This window comes from Schistocerca serialis, chromosome 2, assembly GCF_023864345.2.
Source record: "Schistocerca serialis cubense isolate TAMUIC-IGC-003099 chromosome 2, iqSchSeri2.2, whole genome shotgun sequence".
Taxonomy (NCBI): domain Eukaryota; kingdom Metazoa; phylum Arthropoda; class Insecta; order Orthoptera; family Acrididae; genus Schistocerca; species Schistocerca serialis.
In genome coordinates this window covers 20,657,875-20,678,332 of record NC_064639.1, presented here as the reverse complement: position 1 = coordinate 20,678,332, position 20,458 = coordinate 20,657,875, and the positions used below count along the sequence as shown (strand labels likewise).

Sequence of the window (20,458 nt, the reverse complement as noted above, 5' to 3'; positions counted from 1 at the left end):
ATGTAAACTATTGCATTTCTCTTTAAAAATGTTTCTTATTTTAAATCCTGACACGTCTCCCACAAATTGTGTATTACGAGACAAATAAGAATGACGACAAGGCGCGACGGTGAGTGCGTGTTTCCACCTGCTGTGGAGGGTCGCTTACGCTTTAGACTCACAGCTTTGCAGGTCTGTCAGCAAGCAAAATCGAGAATGGTGACCACAAGATATTTATAATGTGTAAGTTGGCACACACATCAGCAGGGTGACAGATCATTCATGGAGTGGATCACCAAACCCACATTTGTGCCAATCCACAATGTGTGACAAAAATTGTTTTCCTAATGAGACCTCCAATTGTGATGTTGTTAATGTTTATGTTTTATAACTTCTAATTATATGTAAATCGTGAAATATAGATTAGAAATACTGAACAATGGAATGGCAGTGAAGTGTGACTTCTGGTGACACTGACTGTGCAGCAATGTGTTTCAGAACCTCTAGAATATGAAAACTGGTCAGATCTGACAGTTGAGCTCTGGATCAGTGCAACATGGAAAGCATGTAATGTATGTATGACTGACACTTTATTAACAACATTATGAGAAGGAAAGTTGCTACTCAACATATAGCGGAAATGCCGAGTCCGTCCTGGATTTTCCATTGTTTGACACTTTATTAATTTATTTCCATTTCATCCCAAATAAAAATCATTGTGTCCTTTCGTTAGTGTATTACTATCTGCAGGTGACATCAAAATAGTGCACATATGAAATAACTGAAAAGTGTGAAACAGGCATCTGACAGATATTCAGGACACATGGAGGTAGGATTGCCTGCCCATTCAGATTTAAAGGACAATTTCATCAACACAAGGATATGGCAATAAAAGGTATGAATATGACATTCACTATGGTGCCAAAAATTCCCATTTGTGTAATGATAATTGTGACAATGAGCTTCAATATGGAGGGAAATAAAATCAGTTTCAGTGGCTGACATAATGAATTCTTTTGTGAAATAAAATTTTTTTAAACACGAAAAATTGCATTTTTATTTCGGCCAACACTTTCTTGGCTCTTATACAATAATTTCATAAATCCATATTTTGTCTTTTACTTGCTTTTCAAACAGTTCACTCATCCAGGGGCTCCAATGTTACATTCTGCAGTCTGAAAACCAAAATTATTTCTCAGTACCCTATGTCAGTGTCATCATCATCATCCGTTTCGTAATCTGTTAGGAAGTCATTCTCTGTCCATCGGAAAGTATTAATTATCCTGAGCCGAGGCATTTGACTCTGCATCTCAGCAAAAACATTTTTGTAGAAAACCTCATCCTCTTCCTCATACGTCACATGTAGTTCTCTGGAAAAAGAAAGAGAAAAAGTAACTGCAACATTTGTATTTCTGTATTTTATTACACCCTATTTCTTGTAATACTACAAACCATAAACATTGGTGAACTGTGTCATAAATGAAGTGCAAAGGAAATTTATCAGAATTTTTAAACTTAGGAGATACAAATTCTAGTTAATACCTATCTTCATATTAAACAGGTTTTAACTGTGGAAATATGTGGGTAGCATATGGTGTTTTGACTGATATCTCAATAAAGGACTTGGAGAAATGAAGAACCTACAAAAACAGTGAAAACTGGTCTCAACATGCAGCTGAGGTAAGTACTAAATGATTTCTATTGTGTTTTTCATTCTAATTATTTCTCGAATACATCAAATCCAATGAAATTTGGAATAATGCACTATTTTGCGACTGATGATTTTAAAGAAAGTGTTTTTTTCCTCTGTGCCTTAAATACCTGAGGACCATCCTACAAGATATTTTCAAAATTTTTCCTTTTTTCCAGTCAGTCTTCTGACTGGTTCAATACAACCCACCACAAAGTCCTCCCGTGAGCCAATCTCTTGATTTCAGTTGCATCTTGTGTCCTCAATTATTTGTTGGATGTATTACACTCTCCTTCTACACTTTTTACTCCTCACAACTCCTCCTAGTACCACGGAAGTCATTGCTCAATGTCCTAACACATATCCTATCATCCTGTTTCTCTCCTATCATCCTATCCCTCTTCTTGTCAGTGTTCTCCACACTGATCTGCACATAACCCCTCTCTCATTTCTTATAACAGCCCACCTAACTTTCAACACTCTTCTATCAATTTTCTTCTCTTCTCTTCCAGTTTTCTCATAGTCTGTGCCTCGCTTTCATACAATGCTGTACTCCAAACGTACATTATCAGAAATTTCTTCTTCTAATTAAGGTTGATGTTTGATACCAGCAGACTTCTCCTGGCCAGAAATGCCCTCTATGCCTGTGCTAATTTGCTTTATACGTATTGTTTGGTTATAATTAAAGTTCAGCCACTTACACAGGTCCAGTGTGGGCTGAATTATCATATGGCAGTGAATCTTGGTAGGTATGCTAATGTGTTAATGCAGGACCAATTTATGCTGGAAAAACAATTACTTCCAACTACGGCCACTACGAGCAAATCTGGCACAGTACACCGTTTGTACGACATCCACACTATCGTTTGACAAGCTGTAACGTGAGTGAACAGTAGTGATAATTGAGGAGAAAGACTGTGTGCTGTTAGTGAAACAGTTTCATGTGAACGGCAGCAATTCCAGTGCTGCACTGACAGAGGGGCCAGATGTCATTAAATGCTTTAAAGAAAATGACGATGAAATTCAAAAACGTGGGTGGGCTTGGTGTGGCACCTGGAAGAGGAATGCATCCTACCGCAGTGGAAGTTATTGACACAGTTATTGTTGCTGCAACTCAGTATGCAGCACGTGTCCCGGCTAATGCTAGTGTTTGTGCCCTTCCACGAGAATTGTCCATCCTGTGGTCAATGGTGTGGACAGTTTTTGTGTGGTGTCACCGCCAGACACCACACTTGCTAGGTGGTAGCCTTTAAATCGGCCACGGTCCGTTAGTATACGTCGGACCCGCGTGTCGCCACTGTCAGTGATTGCAGACCGAGCGCCGCCACACGGCAGATCTAGTCTAGAGAGACTCCCTAGCACTCGCCGCAGTTGTACAGCCGACTCTGCTAGCGATGGTTCACTTACTACAGACACTCTCATCTGCAGAGACAACAGTTTAGCATAGCCTTCAGCTACGTCATTTGCTACGACCTAGCAAGGCGCCATATTCAGTTACTGTAACTAATTACTTCAAGACTGTATTCTGAACAAATAATATTGTGAATCATGTACCGTCAAGAGCGACGTTCATCATCAATGGATTAAAGTTAAGTATGAAAGTAATTACGTCCGCTTTCTGAATTCTCATTCCCTGTCATGTTCCAGACCTCACGTCAGTATAGTCCTTCCCTCCTCACGCCAGCCTGCGTGAGCTAAAACGCGTGCATTTAGACTGGTGCCCCTACAAGATCCGGACGGTGCAGCAACCAAATCATCATATCTGCAGCAACGTACTGAATTAGCTCTTCAGTTTTCGGACAGATAGAAGTCGATGACATGCGACCAGGCAATTTTCTATGGAGTGAAGAGGCACATTCTACACTACAGGGTACAGTAAATACACAGAACTGCCAAATTTAAGGGTACTGTTAAACTGCATGTTGTGCACCAAGAACCACTGCAGTTGCTGTATATGACTGCTTGGTGTGGAGTCACAAGCATCTTTATTCTTGGTCCGTTCTCTGAATAGGCTACATCCATAGAGCCTGTCGGGGGTGGTGGGGGGCCCTCTGTAATGCCTTTACGTTATGGAGACCTCCTTGTACAGCACGTGATTCCTGCTTTGGAAGAGCACAACTGTGTGGAAACCATTCTTTTCATGTAAGATGGGCCAACATTGCATGTCACTCACCCAGTGAAAGATCTGCTTAGTGCAACCTTCCTTAAAACATATTATATCGAGAGGTTTTCAGATGCATTGCCTGCAAGATGACCTGATCTGAATCCATATGACTCTCGACTCTGGGAATACCTAAAAGAATACCTTTACCAGAGGCACATTAGGTCTCTACCTGATCTGAAGGCCAGTACGCAGGAACACATCGCTTAAATTCCACCGGAACTACTGTGAGCAAGTGTTGATCACATCGTTTTACAGAAGTAGCATCTCATTCGACATCTCCAGTGCTCGTACAGAATGAATTAACCCTTTAGTGACCAAATTATTTCCGGAAGTTGTAGATTTTTTATGAACACTTTATTGGGCTAAGAAACCGTTCATAAAATCATAGTTTAAATCTTGAAATGAGAGTTTAGCCTATGAGTGTAAAAAAATTAGTGGGAACTATTGGAACTGTGGAGTAACTTCACTTGCTAATTTAAAACAAATGTATTTCCTTTATTTTTTAGTACAAAAACATGTTAAACATTACATTTATATTTGTATTAGTTCATACTGTCCTTTGAGTTCAATAAGGTGATGTACTATGGAACTTAGAGAAGCATGGTGCTACATACAAAGGTACACGACAGTTGCTACTCATTACTTTTGTTCGCTTTTCTTTGTTCTTGGTGCTACATTGGCGGCATCTTCTGTTTGTTGTACCTTTTGTAGGGAAATGAGTTCCAACTTTCTCCAGACGAACTTCATCTGGTACTCCAGACACACCTCTTATTGGTGTTTGACCTTCCTCTTCTCTTACGACTTGAGAAGCCAGAGATAAGCTGCCTTGCCAAGTGCAGTCTAAATGTTAGCTGGTCTGCTTTTGTCTTCTGTAGCTTCCACATAACGTAGGAGCTGACAACTGCCAAATGCACAAGAAAGGAAAACAGTTTGTGCCACCACTTCCACGAACGACGGCCTACAGCATACCGTTGACGCAGCTGATCAAATCTATCGACTCCTCCCATTATTTTATTATACTCTGCCACAGCCAATGGGCAGAATACTTCAGTTCTGCTTCCACTAACTTACCTTGTAATATTTATGTAATTTTCAGTCAAATGCAGCAAATATCCACGAATACTATCTCCCTCATAAATACAAAAATAGATAAATACAACACAAGTCACTTCACACGCAAAAGGAAAGCACACTATCCAAAAAACGCTGTAGCGGTCGAAACAGTGGCTCGTTTTCACACGGGAACTGCGCTTCTGCAATGATTGACTCACAAGGTAGAAAAACAACAGCTTTAGCCTAACTGTTGACAATCTATACATAGTTAGCACACTCTAACAGAGATGGAAGCATAAGTTAGAAGTGGGAACACGGATTACCACTGAACTTACAGAGAAAACAAATAAGTGGGAACTATTTGCATTCGCAGCACCAGATTCGCACCTGGTCGCCAAAATTGAAACTAATTTTTCTCCAGCGTAAAACTGTTCTGTGTTAACGCATTAGAATACAAATCGAGTTTCGCTTCCATATGATAATTACAGCCCACACTGGACCTCTGCGAGTATCTGCACTTTAATTACAGCCATTTGGTATGTCATCATTGCTTCATGCATCGTGTGTTACTTTATTTCCAATGTATCAGAACTGCATCACTTCTTCATGGACACCAGTTTTGATGTTAAATCCATAACTAATCTGATATAGCTAATGCTCATTAATTTCATCTTTCCTGGTTTCTTTCTCAATCTGTAGTGTGTTCTCATTAGACTGTTCTTTCCATTCAACAGGTTCTGAAATTCTTCCTCCCTTTCACAAGCCAATAGGAGTATCATCAGTGAATGATATTCTTAATATCCATTCTCCCTGAATTTTAATCCACTCTTCCATCTTTCTTTTATTTCTTTGACTGCTTCTTTGATATATAAACTGGAAAGTTGGGATTGAAAGTTTATATCCCTGCCTTACACTCTCTCTAATACTAGCACTCCGTTCCCAGTCTCGTGGAAGTCATCGAGGTCATACGGTAGAAACGCAAAGTCATCAGAACCGGGCTCGGACGGTGAACAGAAGCAGCAGGAGCAACCTACCTGAGGTTCACGAGCCTCACAGAAAATTCTTCAAATGGCACAGCTCTGATGTGGCCGCTGTACAGGATATCGAGGCAGCGCAGTTGCTTCAAGTCCAGGACGTGCCGTAGGCTCGGCTGCAGATCTGTCAGGTCGTCAATGTACTGGAGGAGCAGCGTGCGGAGGGCCGGCAGCTGCGCCACGTGCGCCACGGCAGATCCGCCCAGCCCACTGCATCCGGAAAGATCCAGTCTAGAAGAACAAACAGAAAAATAATGTAACACTTTAAGATGTTGGTGACAACATGAAATTTGCTGTGTAATACACAGTACTACAAAAAAGAAAGGCAATGAATTATCCAAATGGGACAGAAATCAGTACATGTACAGACAAACAAATGGTTACATGTTGTATACATAGTTCCGTGTAGTCAGCGCGTACACAACTTTCCCACTAGAGCGCGCCCTGCTAAGCACAACAGCGCAGGCGCAGCGCTCGTCCGTCTCCGCACTACGAGATGGCGCTGCCTTAGAGACGGACCAAATTCTGCTTCCGCCGATCTGCGTATTAATATGTAACGCAGCCAATGAGATTGCTGCTAACGTAGAACCTTTTCTCCTCGCGGATCACACTCGCGCAGTGATACCTGAACGCGCGAGGTATTATAACGAGTGTACAGACCTCTGATTAGTCAGTCTGCATTAGTCTGTACCAGTCTATAGTCAAGTTTCAGTGTGCGCCTAATAAGATTATCATATTCCTGTACATAGCCACGAAGATAAATGTATAGACACTTTGTCAAGTATCAGAGATATGTGAGAATAAGATTAACGTACCAAGACCAAAGGAACTTCAGATTGTCAATTGTAAATAGCATCCAGAATCAAGTTACGTAATGTTTATGCTTGTTATCATTTTAATAAATGTGTGAGAAAATTAATCAAGTTATGTTTGAAGTCGGTCACCGTCAACCTGCCACTCTAAGCGTGCAAGTGGCATATCTACCGTCCGACCTAACGGCAGAAGATAAACACGCCACAATAAGACCACGAGACATATTGCTGACACTCGCCTACTTCGTTAGATCGACAAGTCAAATAATCTGATGGTGTGTGTACCGAATGTCTTACAGTACGCACACCACATTACAATTTCAGAAAAAACTGGATGATTCATTCAGGAGAGAGAGCTCCACAAATTGAGCAAATCAATAGCGCATTGGTCCATCTCTGGCACCTGTGCAAGCTTGGCACTGATGACAGAGTTGTCGAGTGTCCTCCTGAGGAATATCGGGCCAAATTCTGTCCTATTGATCCATCAGATCGTCATAATTCTGAGACTGTTGGAGGACCCTACCCATAACGCTCCAAATGCTCTCAATTGGGAAGACATCCGGCAAACTTGTTGACCGAGGTAGGGTTTGCGAAGCACCAAGAAAAGCAGTAGAAACTCTCGCCCTGTGGAGGCAGGCATTATCTTGCTGAAACGTAAGCCAAGGACAGCTCGCCACGAACGGCGACAAAACGGGGCGTAGAGTAGCATCGACTTACTGTCGTGCCGCAAGTGTTCCGAGGATGACAACCGAAGGAGTGCTGAAAACAAATGGCACCTCAAACCGTCACTTCCGGTTGTCGCACCGTATGGCGGGTGACAGACACGTTGATATCCCTCTGCTATCCGGGGTACCTCCAGACGCGTCTTCAGTCTGGAATAAAATTGTCTTCAGTGATGAGCTCTGCTTGAAATTGAGCCACAGTGACCAGCAAAGACCTGCCTGGGGACACCCCGGAGTGTAGTGGGATACCAACCGACAGCAAAACAACCGGAACTGATAGTCTGGAGTGCCACTTGTTTTCGTAGCAGGTCACTTTCGGTTGTTATCCTCGGAAAACTTGTGGCATAGCAGTAAGTCGACACTATTTGGTTGCCATCCACAGCACCCTTACAGCACAGTGATACGTCAACGATATTCTACGCTCCTTTTGATTGCCCTTCCTGCTCTTACATTTCAGGAAGATAATGCCCGCCCGCACACTGCGAGAGTTGCTATTGCTCGTCTTCACGCTCGCCAAACTCTACCTCGGCCAGCGAGGTTGCCGGATCTCTCCCCAACTGAGAACATTTGGAGCATTACGGGCAGGGCTTTAATGTTGTCAGGATTTCGATGACAGAATTGGGCACCCAATATCCGTCAGGACGACATCCGACAACTCTGTCGATCGAAGCCGAGCCGAATAACTGCTTGCGTACAGGCCAGAGGTAGACCGACGCGTAGTCGAATTGCTCAATTTCTGAAGCTCTTTCTCTCGAATAAATCATCCAACTTTTCTGAAATTTTAATGATTTGTTTGTCTGTGCACGTACATCACATCTGCCAGTTTCCATCCCTCTGGACAATTCCTTCGTGGTGTGACGTTTTCTTGACTTAGAGCGGCATTTACACGTGAGTAATTTCCTGTGCACACTAAGTGCAGCAGCTGTTGCAAGTACATGCAAGGGAACAGACTTTCACTCAGCTCTGTCCCGTGGCACAATCTTCTGGGCCTTTGCAGCTAAGGGGAAAAAGTACAGGGTCTTCATTAATGAGTGGTGCATTTTCATATATTTATTGATTTATATGGGCACATTTTACATCATAATTTTACATCACTACATGACTACGGAGAGCACAGGCTCGCTGTGTCGTTGGGACCGGAACACGGGTCCGGGAACTGCGACGGACGAGCCCGGACGCGGTCGGGGTAGTATCTGGAGCTCAGCGGGAACGTGACACGCACACCGACAGTGGCCCCAGTGCCCGATGCGACGACAGTGGGCCCGGGAGCTGTGACGGGCAGTCGGCCGACGAGACGGGAGGAGACGTCTGGAGAACTGGAGACGAGATCACAGCCAGTGAAGTGGCCTGCCGGGGACAGTGTGTTAATAGCAGATGGCAGGCAGGGTGCAAGCTGGCCGTGTCGTGTGGTGTGGCGTCATTACGGTGCGGCACGGGCATTCGAAATGGACGCGGCGGCCAGCTCGCGTGACGCAGTCTGCCGGCTGCCGGAGTGCCCGTTTGGAGCACGGTCTCGGGGGCTGCCCGGCCAGGTCGGGGACGGGACAAGGTGGGTGTGGCTGCGCACTGGCAGCTGGCGGTACCCGTGCACCGCTGATGGCTAGGGGAGTGGGATCTGCCTAACAGGTCACACGGGGAGTGTCGTCCGTGGACAAGTCCTCCACTGAAACTTCCTAGCAGATTAAAACTGTGTGCCGGACCGAGACTCGAACTGCTAGGAAGTTTCATATCAGCGCACACTCCGCTGCAGAGTGAAAATCTCATTCTGGGAACATCCTCCAGGCTGTGGCTGAGCCATGTCTCCGCAATATCCTTTCTTTCAGGAGTGCTAGTTCTGCAAGTTTCGCAGGAGAGCTTCTGTAAAGTTTGGAAGGTAGGAGACGAGATACTGGCAGAAGTAAAGCTGTGAGGACGGGGCGTGAGTCGTGCTTGGGTAGCTCAGGGGTAGAGCACTTGCCCACGAAAGGCAAAGGTCCCGAGTTCGAATCTCGGTGCGGCACACAGTTTTAATCTGCTAGGAAGTTTCATATCAGCGCACAATCCGCTGCAGAGTGAAAATCTCATTCTGGGAACATCCTCCTGGCTGTGGCTAAGCCATGTCTCCGCAATATCCTTTCTTTCAGGAGTGCTAGTTCTACAAGTTTCGCAGGAGAGCTTCTGTAAAGTTTGGAAGGTAGGAGACGAGATACTGGCAGAAGTAAAGCTGTGAGGACGGGGCGTGAGTCGTGCTTGGGTAGCTCAGGGGTAGAGCACTTGCCCACGAAAGGCAAAGGTCCCGAGTTCGAATCTCGGTGCGGCACACAGTTTTAATCTGCTAGGAAGTTTCATATCAGCGCACACTCCGCTGCAGAGTGAAAATCGCATTCAAGTCCTCCACTGGTTTGAAGAACTGAACGAGAATCGGAGTAGTTGAGGTGAAAGCTGTCTCAATTCTGTCCACGGAGACTTTAGTCGGCTCGCCCTTACATTTGATCTGCAAAATGTTCTCGTCACGGTGATCGTGCGGTGCACTCTATGGCAGCGTAAGTGGTGGCCGTGCCACGTCTACGCACAATACCGGGTCAAAAGTATTTAATGCGACAAACTCCTGGAGGTTGTAGGGGACGTCAAAACAAATATTTTCCCTAATGTCATTTTTACCTATGAGGATTATTTAAACTTGTGGAGGCTGTATTATGCTCGTCAGTTGTTAGACGCCGTATTGCGATCTTGAGATGTTAGAGGGTTTATTACGCTCTTCAGTTGTGGGCAACTGCTGTCCACCAGTGTAGTAGTGCATTGTCTCTGTTTACTAGTAGAGCGATACATCTGGAGTGAGTACACTGACACGGTTTGTGCGTACTACGTAGCGCACCACAACGGACGAGCTGCACAGCGGGTTTAGCAACAGCAATATCCTAATCGCCGTATCCCGCATCATACGACCTTTGCTGCTGTGTACCAACGTCTGCGTGAGACCGGGTCATTTAGCACATTACCTGGACAGGGACGCCGTCGCACGGTAAGAACGCTGCAGTTTGAGGAAGCTGTCTTGTAGCATGTGGAGCCGGGTGCTTCAGTCAGCACTCGTGCAATTGCACGTGACATTGGGACTAATCAGACGAATGTAAGAACAGTCCTTCGAGAGCAATTGTTACGTCCATTTCACTTATAGCGTGTCCACAACCTGGAACCAGTTGATTATCCACCCAGAGCACAGTTTTCGCAGTGGTACCTGGAACAGTGTGAAATGCATCCTACATTTCCATCCTCTGTGTTGTTTAGCGATGAAGCAACGTTCGGGCGCGATGGAGTCTTCAACATGCACAATTCGCATGTTTGGAGTGAGGATAACCTACATGCCACAGTTACTAGCGCTCATCAAGTGCGGTTCTTCGTTAATGTGTGGGTCGGTGTTGTTGGGGACTGTTTAATTGGGCCGTATGTGCTACCTAGGCCATTAAATGGCAGGCACTATTACAGTTTTCTCGCCAGAGCATTGCCAGAATTGCTGGAAGACGTCCCGCTCCCTACAAGACAACGCACGTGGTGCCAACATGACGGGCCGCCGGCACATTTCAGTCGTCGTGTGCGTCGATTCCTTGACCGACGATTCCCAGAAACGTGGATTGGCAGAGGTGGTCCTGTACCGTGGCCTGCTCGATCCCCAGATATGTCCCCTCTGGACTTTTTTTGTGTGGGGAGAGGTGCGCAACCTTGTTTACGCACCTCCTGTTGCATCAGAAGAGGATCTGGTTGCCCGGATAGTAGCAGCAGCAGGAACAGTTAAGGATACTGCTGGGGTTTTGCCCGTGTCAGACATAACATGATCCGACGGTGTAACCTTTGTTTACGTGTGTCAATGGAGGCATTTCTGAAAATCTATTGTAATTGAAATTGGGTTGTGTTAATGTGTTGTCTCTTGGTCATAAAAAAATGGAAAAGTGTTTCTTGGTTTAATTAATTTGCCGCCAGAGAAATCTTCCTCTACCGGTTTAAATACTCCTCATAGGAAAAAATGACATTAGGGAAAAATATTTGTTTTGATGTCCCCTACAACCTCCCAGAGTTTGTCGGTATAAATACTTTTCACCCTGTATAATGTGGAAGAGTGTAAATCGGCTCGAGCAAATACCCACTGGTACTGTGCCGTGTCGGCGCGTGCAGTCGGAGGTCGGCTGTACGACTGCGCAGATGTTCTGCCGGTGTCGGGCACCGAGGCAGCGTGTGACGGTAGTACCTCCTCCACTAATTCACCGGGAATGGCGAGCGAGTGAGCACAGGCGAGGTGTACAGGTGGAATACCGATGTCGTCCTTGGGATTATTCGCAGGCCGAGAAGTACGAGCCGAAGTGCGTCCGTCCGGGTGATGCCGTGACACGTCAGGGATGCTTCCGGTATACAGTGGAGCCGTTCCGGGTGGCTACGCAGACGTCAAGTGCACGACGACGAGCCCGGAACTGTGTCGGACTGCCGTCGCGTGCCGCCGAATGTGCAAACTACGTCTCATCTCACTGGCTCAAATGGCTCTGAGCACTATGGGACTTAACTTCTGAGGTCATCAGTCCCCTAGAACTTAGAACTACTTAAACCTAACTAACCTAAGGACATCACACACATCCATGCCCGAGGCAGGATTCGAACCTGCGACCGTAGCAGTCGCGCGGTTCCAAACTGTAGTGCCTAGAACCGCTAGACCACCGCGGCCGGCTCATCTCACTGGCACCGTTTGATTCGTGGACACGACAGGACGAAGCAAACAGTCGGCACTCGTTCAAATCCGTCAAGGTGTCAGTGGGGGGCCACGCATTGTACTCGATCCGCGTGGTCCGCGGCTGACAGAATCGGAAATAGGCGTAACTGTCCACGAGGCGTGGAGATCTAGCTCACACTGGCTTTTGCTTCGCTGGGTGCTCCACCGTCGTCACAGGTTGGCCCGGCCATTAAATCTCCTCCCACAGGTAAACGCTGACGTGCTGCTACCCACGTGATTCTGTGGGATGCCTGCCACAAGTTTGGCATAAGCTACGTTTAATATTTTTTGTGGGATCTGAAATTTAAAAACCTCTCTCACACCGGCCCGATTGAGCTTCACAGATCAGGATAGTAAAAAACACGCGAATATTTAGGGAATTTTCATTCACAAAGCAGGCTTATCACATTCACACAGTTCAATGCTGTCCTATCCTGATTAAATTGAGCTCAACTTAAATTCCATAAGGCAGTGAAGCAATTTCGAAGTCTCGGTGCGACGAAAATTGTCAGTCGATCTTCTGAAAACATTTGTAATAATTATTAACTTTCGGTGACCACACAGGGAAGACCGGAGATGTGCTGGTAAGACCGTGTTAGCCCATTTATTGAAAGTAATAAACTGGATATCTCGAGCGTACAAAACGGCAGGTTCGTCCAATGTAAATCAGACGTTCCCCACTGATCCCGTGCAACACAGCATAGTAAGCAGACACTGTCAATAGTAATCAGTTAAATAACACGCGAACACACTTCCTTTAGTTTAGTTCATGTATTAAATTCCTTCTCATACAGAATCTCATCAAGATGGCGACTAGCTCAACAATACATACATATACATCTTCGTTCTTTCACGGCTAATCGGCAAGATCTCCTTCATTCTTTTCATAAGAGAAAACATAGATAGCAGAGAAGGTATTCCATGGAGTAAATGCACGCTCCAAGGAATAATAGGGCTTGAAACTACTTTGCATTGATAAAAGATAAGAAGAGATATTTCGAGATATGTACTGAGTTATATATTTTTATAATATTTCTGAAAATATCGCGTAGAGACCGCAGCAAGAGACATTACATACGGTAGTGCTCAGGTGATCATTAGTGACAACGTCGGATTTCAAACAGAGTCCACAAAGTGGGTACCCCATCTTCTCACCACAGACGACAAATTTCATCATCTTGAGGCGTACAAACAGCTACTGGTACGCTACCAAAGTGAAGGGGAACATTTTGTGCACCGGATTTTGATCTGTGATGAAACGTGGGTACACTATTACGCACGGGAATCGAAAAAAGCAGCCCAAAATGGCACAAAAAAGACCAATCTACACCCACTGACGACTCTACACCCACGGAGTGCCTAAAATTGTCTCTGTGTGGGGAAGGTTATTGCGACAGTCTTTTTTTATATTAAGGAAGTTCTCATCAGTTTTGTCCAAGAATGCTGTACTGTGAGCGCCGTATACTACTGCCATTTTCTGCATAGATCGGAAAGCGAATATCGTCAGAAAATACCAAATCTGGGGCGTGACTAGGCCGCGTGACTGTGCTCGGCCCCACACGGAAGCCCGGACTCGACAAAAAGTTCGGGAGCTGTCGTGTGCCACACTAGGACATCCTCCCTACACTCCGCACTTATTGTCCTGTGATTTTCATTTGTTTGGACCACTAAAAGAAGCAGTCGGACGACACAGATCTAACAACAATTGCGCTGTCAAAGTGTTTGTGTGAACCCTGCTGTTACAGCCACATTCATTTTGTGAAAACGGGGTTGAGAAAACTACCTATCCCCTGGGAAAAATGTATTTCCCATTCAGAAGACTACACACAGATTAAATAACTTGTGTGTATGAGTTTTTCTGAAGTGAACTTATAAACAAAAAATTCAAATTAATATTTGAATTTCCTTTGTACGTGAGCATAAAACATGTTCAAAAACTGCGCAACAGCGACGTTAGGTACTTACATCTGTAAGTGTTTAAGACGGTGGATCTCGGCAAGTGCTCCGTCTGTGAGACTCGTCGCAAAAGTCAGGCTCAGGTGGCGCAGTGACGGGCACCCCCGAGAAATGGTGACCACCGCGTCATCCGGGAGGTCGGTGGCGTGCGGCAGGTCCAACTTCTGCAGCAGTGGTAGGCAGCCGGGCCTGCAGTTGTTCAAAACAACACCTGTTGTGAATGTAAATCTAAGCCGCACAGGTGAAATATTAGTCAGACCCTCAAAAGAGTACCGTATTTACTCGAATCTAACAAGGGGAAGGCCTCAGACACGGCCAACCGATTCGGCTCAAATTTGGCAGGTCGCTTGTGTACAACCCAAAACGAAGGAATCTAAGATACACTCCTGGAAATGGAAAATAGAACACATTGACACCGGTGTGTCAGACCCACCATACTTGCTCCGGACACTGCGAGAGGGCTGTACAAGCAATGATCACACGCACGGCACAGCGGACACACCAGGAACCGCGGTGTTGGCCGTCGAATGGCGCTAGCTGCGCAGCATTTGTGCACCGCCGCCGTCAGTGTCAGCCAGTTTGCCGTGGCATACGGAGCTCCATCGCAGTCTTTAACACTGGTAGCATGCCGCGACAACGTGGACGTGAACCGTATGTGCAGTTGACGGACTTTGAGCGAGGGCGTATAGTGGGCATGCGGGAGGCCGGGTGGACGTACCGCCGAATTGCTCAACACGTGGGGCGTGAGGTCTCCACAGTACATCGATGTTGTCGCCAGTGGTCGGCGGAAGGTGCACGTGCCCGTCGACCTGGGACCGGACCGCAGCGACGCACGGATGCACGCCAAGACCGTAGGATCCTACGCAGTGCCGTAGGGGACCGCACCGCCACTTCCCAGCAAATTAGGAACACTGTTGCTCCTGGGGTATCGGCGAGGACCATTCGCAACCGTCTCCATGAAGCTGGGCTACGGTCCCGCACACCGTTAGGCCGTCTTCCGCTCACGCCCCAACATCGTGCAGCCCGCCTCCAGTGGTGTCGCGACAGGCGTGAATGGAGGGACGAATGGAGACGTGTCGTCTTCAGCGATGAGAGTCGCTTCTGCCTTGGTGCCAATGATGGTCGTATGCGTGTTTGGCGCCGTGCAGGTGAGCGCCACAATCAGGACTGCATACGACCGAGGCACACAGGGCCAACACCCGGCATCATGGTGTGGGGAGCGATCTCCTACACTGGCCATACACCACTGGTGATCGTCGAGGGGACACTGAATAGTGCACGGTACATCCAAACCGTCATCGAACCCATCGTTCTGCCATTCCTAGACCGGCAAGGGAACTTGCTGTTCCAACAGGACAATGCACGTCCGCTTTTATCCCGTGCCACCCAACGTGCTCTAGAAGGTGTAAGTCAACTACCCTGGCCAGCAAGATCTCTGGATCTGTCCCCCATTGAGCATGTTTGGGACTGGATGAAGCGTCGTCTCACGCGGTCTGCACGTCCAGCACGAACGCTGGTCCAACTGAGGCGCCAGGTGGAAATGGCATGACAAGCCGTTCCACAGGACTACATCCAGCATCTCTACGATCGTCTCCATGGGAGAATAGCAGCCTGCATTGCTGCGAAAGGTGGATATACACTGTACTAGTGCCGACATTGTGCATGCTCTGTTGCCTGTGTCTATGTGCCTGTGGTTCTGTCAGTGTGATCATGTGATGTATCTGACCCCAGGAATGTGTCAATAAAGTTTCCCCTTCCTGGGACAATGAATTCACGGTGTTCTTATTTCAATTTCCAGGAATGTATTTTGGGTCAACACCCCCTCGTTTTTGAGAAAATCACCCCTAAAGGTTATGGCGAGCAATCAACTCAAAATTGGCGGGATCGATAGATAATTGTAATTACATTTTTCATCATCAGGTATGAGGTCCGAAAACGCATACTTTTCCAGAAATGGGGGTAAGAAACTTTTACAACTGCCGCTTCTGTACCGAAGTGCAAAACGCTTTCCGCCGGCAGCGCCGATAGCACAAAGGTAACTGGCTCGGAATGGGAGAACCCGGGTTCGAATCTCGAAGAAACCTAGCGGATGTTATTATTTTCATTTGTATTTTTCCATATCTCAATTGATAAGGATAGGACGGTTAATAAGGTAAGTAAATCAATAACGAATGATAATAATAAGGTAAGCAAACTAATTTCCCAAACGCCGTGAGTTAGTAAAGTATTAAACTTTTAAGCCTCGTCACATGAAAACAACTCCGAGCAAGAGTGCTGCGAATTCCTCACGAGGGATCACAGACAGCCAACCGTGCGACGCTTGTTTACAGCGAGGCACGGGACAGAATGTACGCGCGGAGAGTTTTGTTGTCCCGGTTGCCTCTTCGTCATATCATAGTTGAGAACCTGGAAGAGTGAAGGTGTGCAGCACGAGCCTTATAGAAGTCAATCGGAAAGAGTTGTTTTCCGTCATAGGCTGCCGCGAACCTCGCCGATACATGTAGTGATTTTTCCATCGTTAATGCGCCGAATGAAATACGATTTATGAATGAATACAGTCCTTCCGTAACTAACATATGACGAGTATTGTCTGTAGTTTGTGGTGATTAGCTCGTCTGTTTATGCTGTAGTAACTAGTTATTGTTTGTTGTGAAATATTTTTTCGAGGTTCGAACCCGGGTTCTTCGAGACCCAGCCAGTTACCTTGGCCGGTGCGCTATCAGCGCTGTCGCCGAATAGCGTTTACCACGTGGGCACAGAAGCGGCAGTTATAAAAGTTTCTTTCCTCGATTTCTGGAAAAGTTTGCGTTTACGGACCCCATACCCGATGATGAAAAATGTTCTATTTACAATTATCTATCGATCCCTCCAATTTCGAGTCGATTGCTCTTCACAACTTTTAGGGGCGATTTTCTCAAAAACGCGGGAGTGTTGACCCAAAATAACTTAGATTCCTTCGTTTTAGGTTGTACACAAGCGACCTGCCAAATTTGAGCCGAATCGGTTGGCCGTGTCTGAGGCCTTCCCCTTGTAAGCCGCACTTGAATCGAAGCCGCACCTGAAAAATGAGACTCGAAAGCAAGGAAAAAAATTTTTCCCGAATCTAAGCCGCACCTGAAATTTGAGACTCGAAATTCAAGGGGAGAGAAAAGTTTTAGGCCGCACCTCCAAATCGAAACAAAGTTGGTTCATTTTAATACGAGACACAATTTAGGTCGAATGAATGACGATACAGCTACAGTAGTTTGGTTCGAGTCGTAAGCTTAGCAATTAAGCTTTACCAGGTAGCCATTGCTATGCGTCAGGCGCTCCGTCGGTATTTATACGGGTACCCTTCCTTTTTCACGTGCTTCGTCTGGTTTGAATTGATTGCTTATATTTCTTTGATCTCGTAAGTGCCGTTCTATTTGTTATAGGTGTTTACGTCACTCTGAGCGGAAAATGCATTACTGTACTGTGTCACGCATTGTTTGTAGCATTATGATAGTGAGTGTCTACGGCCTGTCGCCGCTCGCGGCATGTCTTGCTTATGTGCGCGCTACCGCCGCTTACAATGGCAGCGGGGGGTGGGGGGCGGGGGAAGATGTTCTGAACGAGAGTTTAGCGAAAATTTTTCTCCGTTTGAAAATCTTTGCAGACGCCTCTTTAGTACATTACATTCTGCACAGAAATTAGTCATCTTAGATTTAAAAATCTAGTCAATTGCCGTGCTTCATTTCTGACTGTATCACTAATAGGCATAAGAATAATACGAATAGGTCTAGCGGTTCTAGGCGCTCAGTCCGGAACCGCACTACTGCTACAGTCGCCATGCCTCGGGCATGGATGTGTGTGATGTCCTTAGGTTAGTTAGGTTTAAGTAGTTCTAAGTTCTAGGGGACTGATGACCACGGATGTTAAGTCCCATAGTGCTCACAGCCATTTGAACCATTTAATACGAATATAAACATGACATGATATGTACATTCTTCCGCGTTTGCTGTTGTCTCACTCTAGTTTCGTAGTTTATTACGCAGACAGGATTTAAATGAGATAGCAGCAAACACGAAAGAATACATGGCAAAATGTTTATATTCGTATTATTATATTGTGGTGAAGAGAATACCGCATGTGATTCACAATTCATAAAATTTCCTATTAGCAATCATCTCTTCTCACAGGTAGGTAAAAATTCAGAATGTAGAGTTGGCCATATTGACAAAAACCCCAAACAGTCTTGCCAGTCGGATTTTCATAGTACATTGAAATGCTGCTACATTCGAAGATGAACAATACGGTATTTGTATTTACTTCGTTGGATAATGTATGAAAATGCAGTGGTCGAAACTCGGGGCGGAGGAAAAAGCTCATCTTCCATTTTTTTTTTTAATTTATTTACTGATGCAGAGGTTTTCGCACCAGTATTTATCTTTGTGCCTGCAAAGCAAGCCTGTGTAGCACTACATATATTCGACGGCAGAAGTTAGCTGTGGCGGCACCTATGAACATTTTTCAGAACTTCCGCTTACTTTGCACTCGATTCTAAGCCGCAGGCGGATTTTTGGATTACAAAAACCGGAAAAAAAGTGTGGCTTCGATTCGAGTAAACACGGTACACAGGGATGGCTAGAGGACAAATGTAAGGAGGTAGAGGCTTATCTCACCAGGGGTAAGATAGATACTGCCTACAGGAAAATTAAAGAGACCTTTGGAGAAAAGAGAACCACTTGTATGAATATCAAGAGCTCAGATGGAAACCCAGTTCTAAGCAAAGAAGGGAAAGCAGAAAGGTGGAAGGAGTATATAGAGGGTCTATACAAGGGCGATGTTCTTGAGGACAATATTATAGAAATGGAAGAGAGTGTAGAAGAAGATGAAATAGGAGATATGATACTGCGTGAAGAGTTTGACAGAGCACTGAAAGACCTGTGTCGAAACAAGGCCCCGGGAGTGGACAACATTCCATTAAAATTACTGACAGCCTTGGGAGAGCCAGTCCTGACAAAACTCTACTATCTGGTGAGCAAGATATGAGACAGGCGAAATACCCTCAGACTTCAAGAAGAATATAATAATTCCAATCCCAAAGAAAGCAGGTGTTGACATATGTGAAAATTACCGAACAATCAGTTTAATAAGTCACGGCTGCAAACTACTAACGCGAATTCTTTACAGACGAATGGAAAAACAAGTAGAAGCCGACCTCGGGGAGGATCAGTTTGGATTCCGTAGAAATATTAGAACACGTGAGGCAATACTGACCCTACGACTTATCTTAGAAGCTAGATTAAGGAACGTCAAACCTACGTTTCTAGCATTTGTAGACTTAGAGAAAGCCTTGGACAATGTTGACTGGAATACTCTCTTTCAAATTCTGAAGGTGGCAGGGGTAAAATACAGGGGGCGAATGGCTATTTACAATTTGTACAGAAACCAGATGGCAGTTATAGGAGTTGAGGGACACGAAAGGGAAGCAGTGGTTGGGAAGGGAGTGAGACAGGATTGTAGCCTCTCCCCAATGTTATTCAATCTGTATATTGAGCAAACAGTGAAGGAAACAAAAGAAAAATTCGGAGTAGGTATTAAAATCCATGGAGAAGAAATAAAAACTTTGAGGTTCGCCGATGACATTGTAATTCTGTCAGAGACAGCAAAGGACTTGGAAGAGCAGTTGAACGGAATGGATAGTGTCTTGAAAGGAGGATATAAGATGAACATCAACAAAAGCAAAACGAGGATAGTGGAATGTAGTCGAATTAAGTCGGGTGATGCTGAGGGACTTAGATTAGGAAATGAGACACTTAAAGTAGTAAAGCAGTTTTGCTATTTGGGAAGCAAAATAACTGATGATGGTCGCAGTAGAGAAGATATAAAATGTAAACTGGCAATGGCAAGGAAAGCGTGTCTGAAGCAGAGAAATTTGTTAACATCGAGTATAGATTTGAGTGTCAGGAAGTCGTTTCTGAAAGTATTTGTATGGAGTGTAGCCATGTATGGAAGTGAAACATGGACGATAAATAGTTTGGCCAAGAAGAGAATAGAAGCTTTCGAAATGTGGTGCTACAGAAGAATGGTGAAGATTAGGTGGGTAGATCACATAACTAATGAGGAGGTATTGAATAGGATTGGGGAGAAGAGAAATTTGTGCCACAACTCGACTAGAAGAAGGGATCGGTTGGTAGGGCATGTTCTGAGGCATCAAGGGATCACCAATTTAGTATTGGAGGGCAGCGTGGAGGGTAAAAATCGTAGAGGGAGACCAAGAGATGAATACACTAAGCAGATTCAGAAGGATGTAGGTTGCAGTAGTTATTGGGAGATGGAGCAGCTTGTAGAG

General features: G+C 45.4%; 1 protein-coding gene across 1 annotated transcript in view; it reads right to left on the bottom strand.

The window, feature by feature from the left end:
- Positions 1-1,016: 1,016 nt before the first annotated feature.
- The window catches only part of LOC126456742 (F-box/LRR-repeat protein fbxl-1-like), a 115,882-nt gene continuing 96,440 nt past the window's right edge, over positions 1,017-20,458 (bottom strand). Inside the window, exons 5-7 of the mRNA XM_050092488.1 lie at positions 14,152-14,331; positions 5,921-6,151; positions 1,017-1,349 (exon numbers count right to left, since the gene is read on the bottom strand). Of these exons, the coding sequence (XP_049948445.1) occupies positions 1,175-1,349; positions 5,921-6,151; positions 14,152-14,331 (586 nt within the window). The 3' untranslated portion in view covers positions 1,017-1,174. The remainder of the gene's footprint in view (positions 1,350-5,920; positions 6,152-14,151; positions 14,332-20,458) is intronic.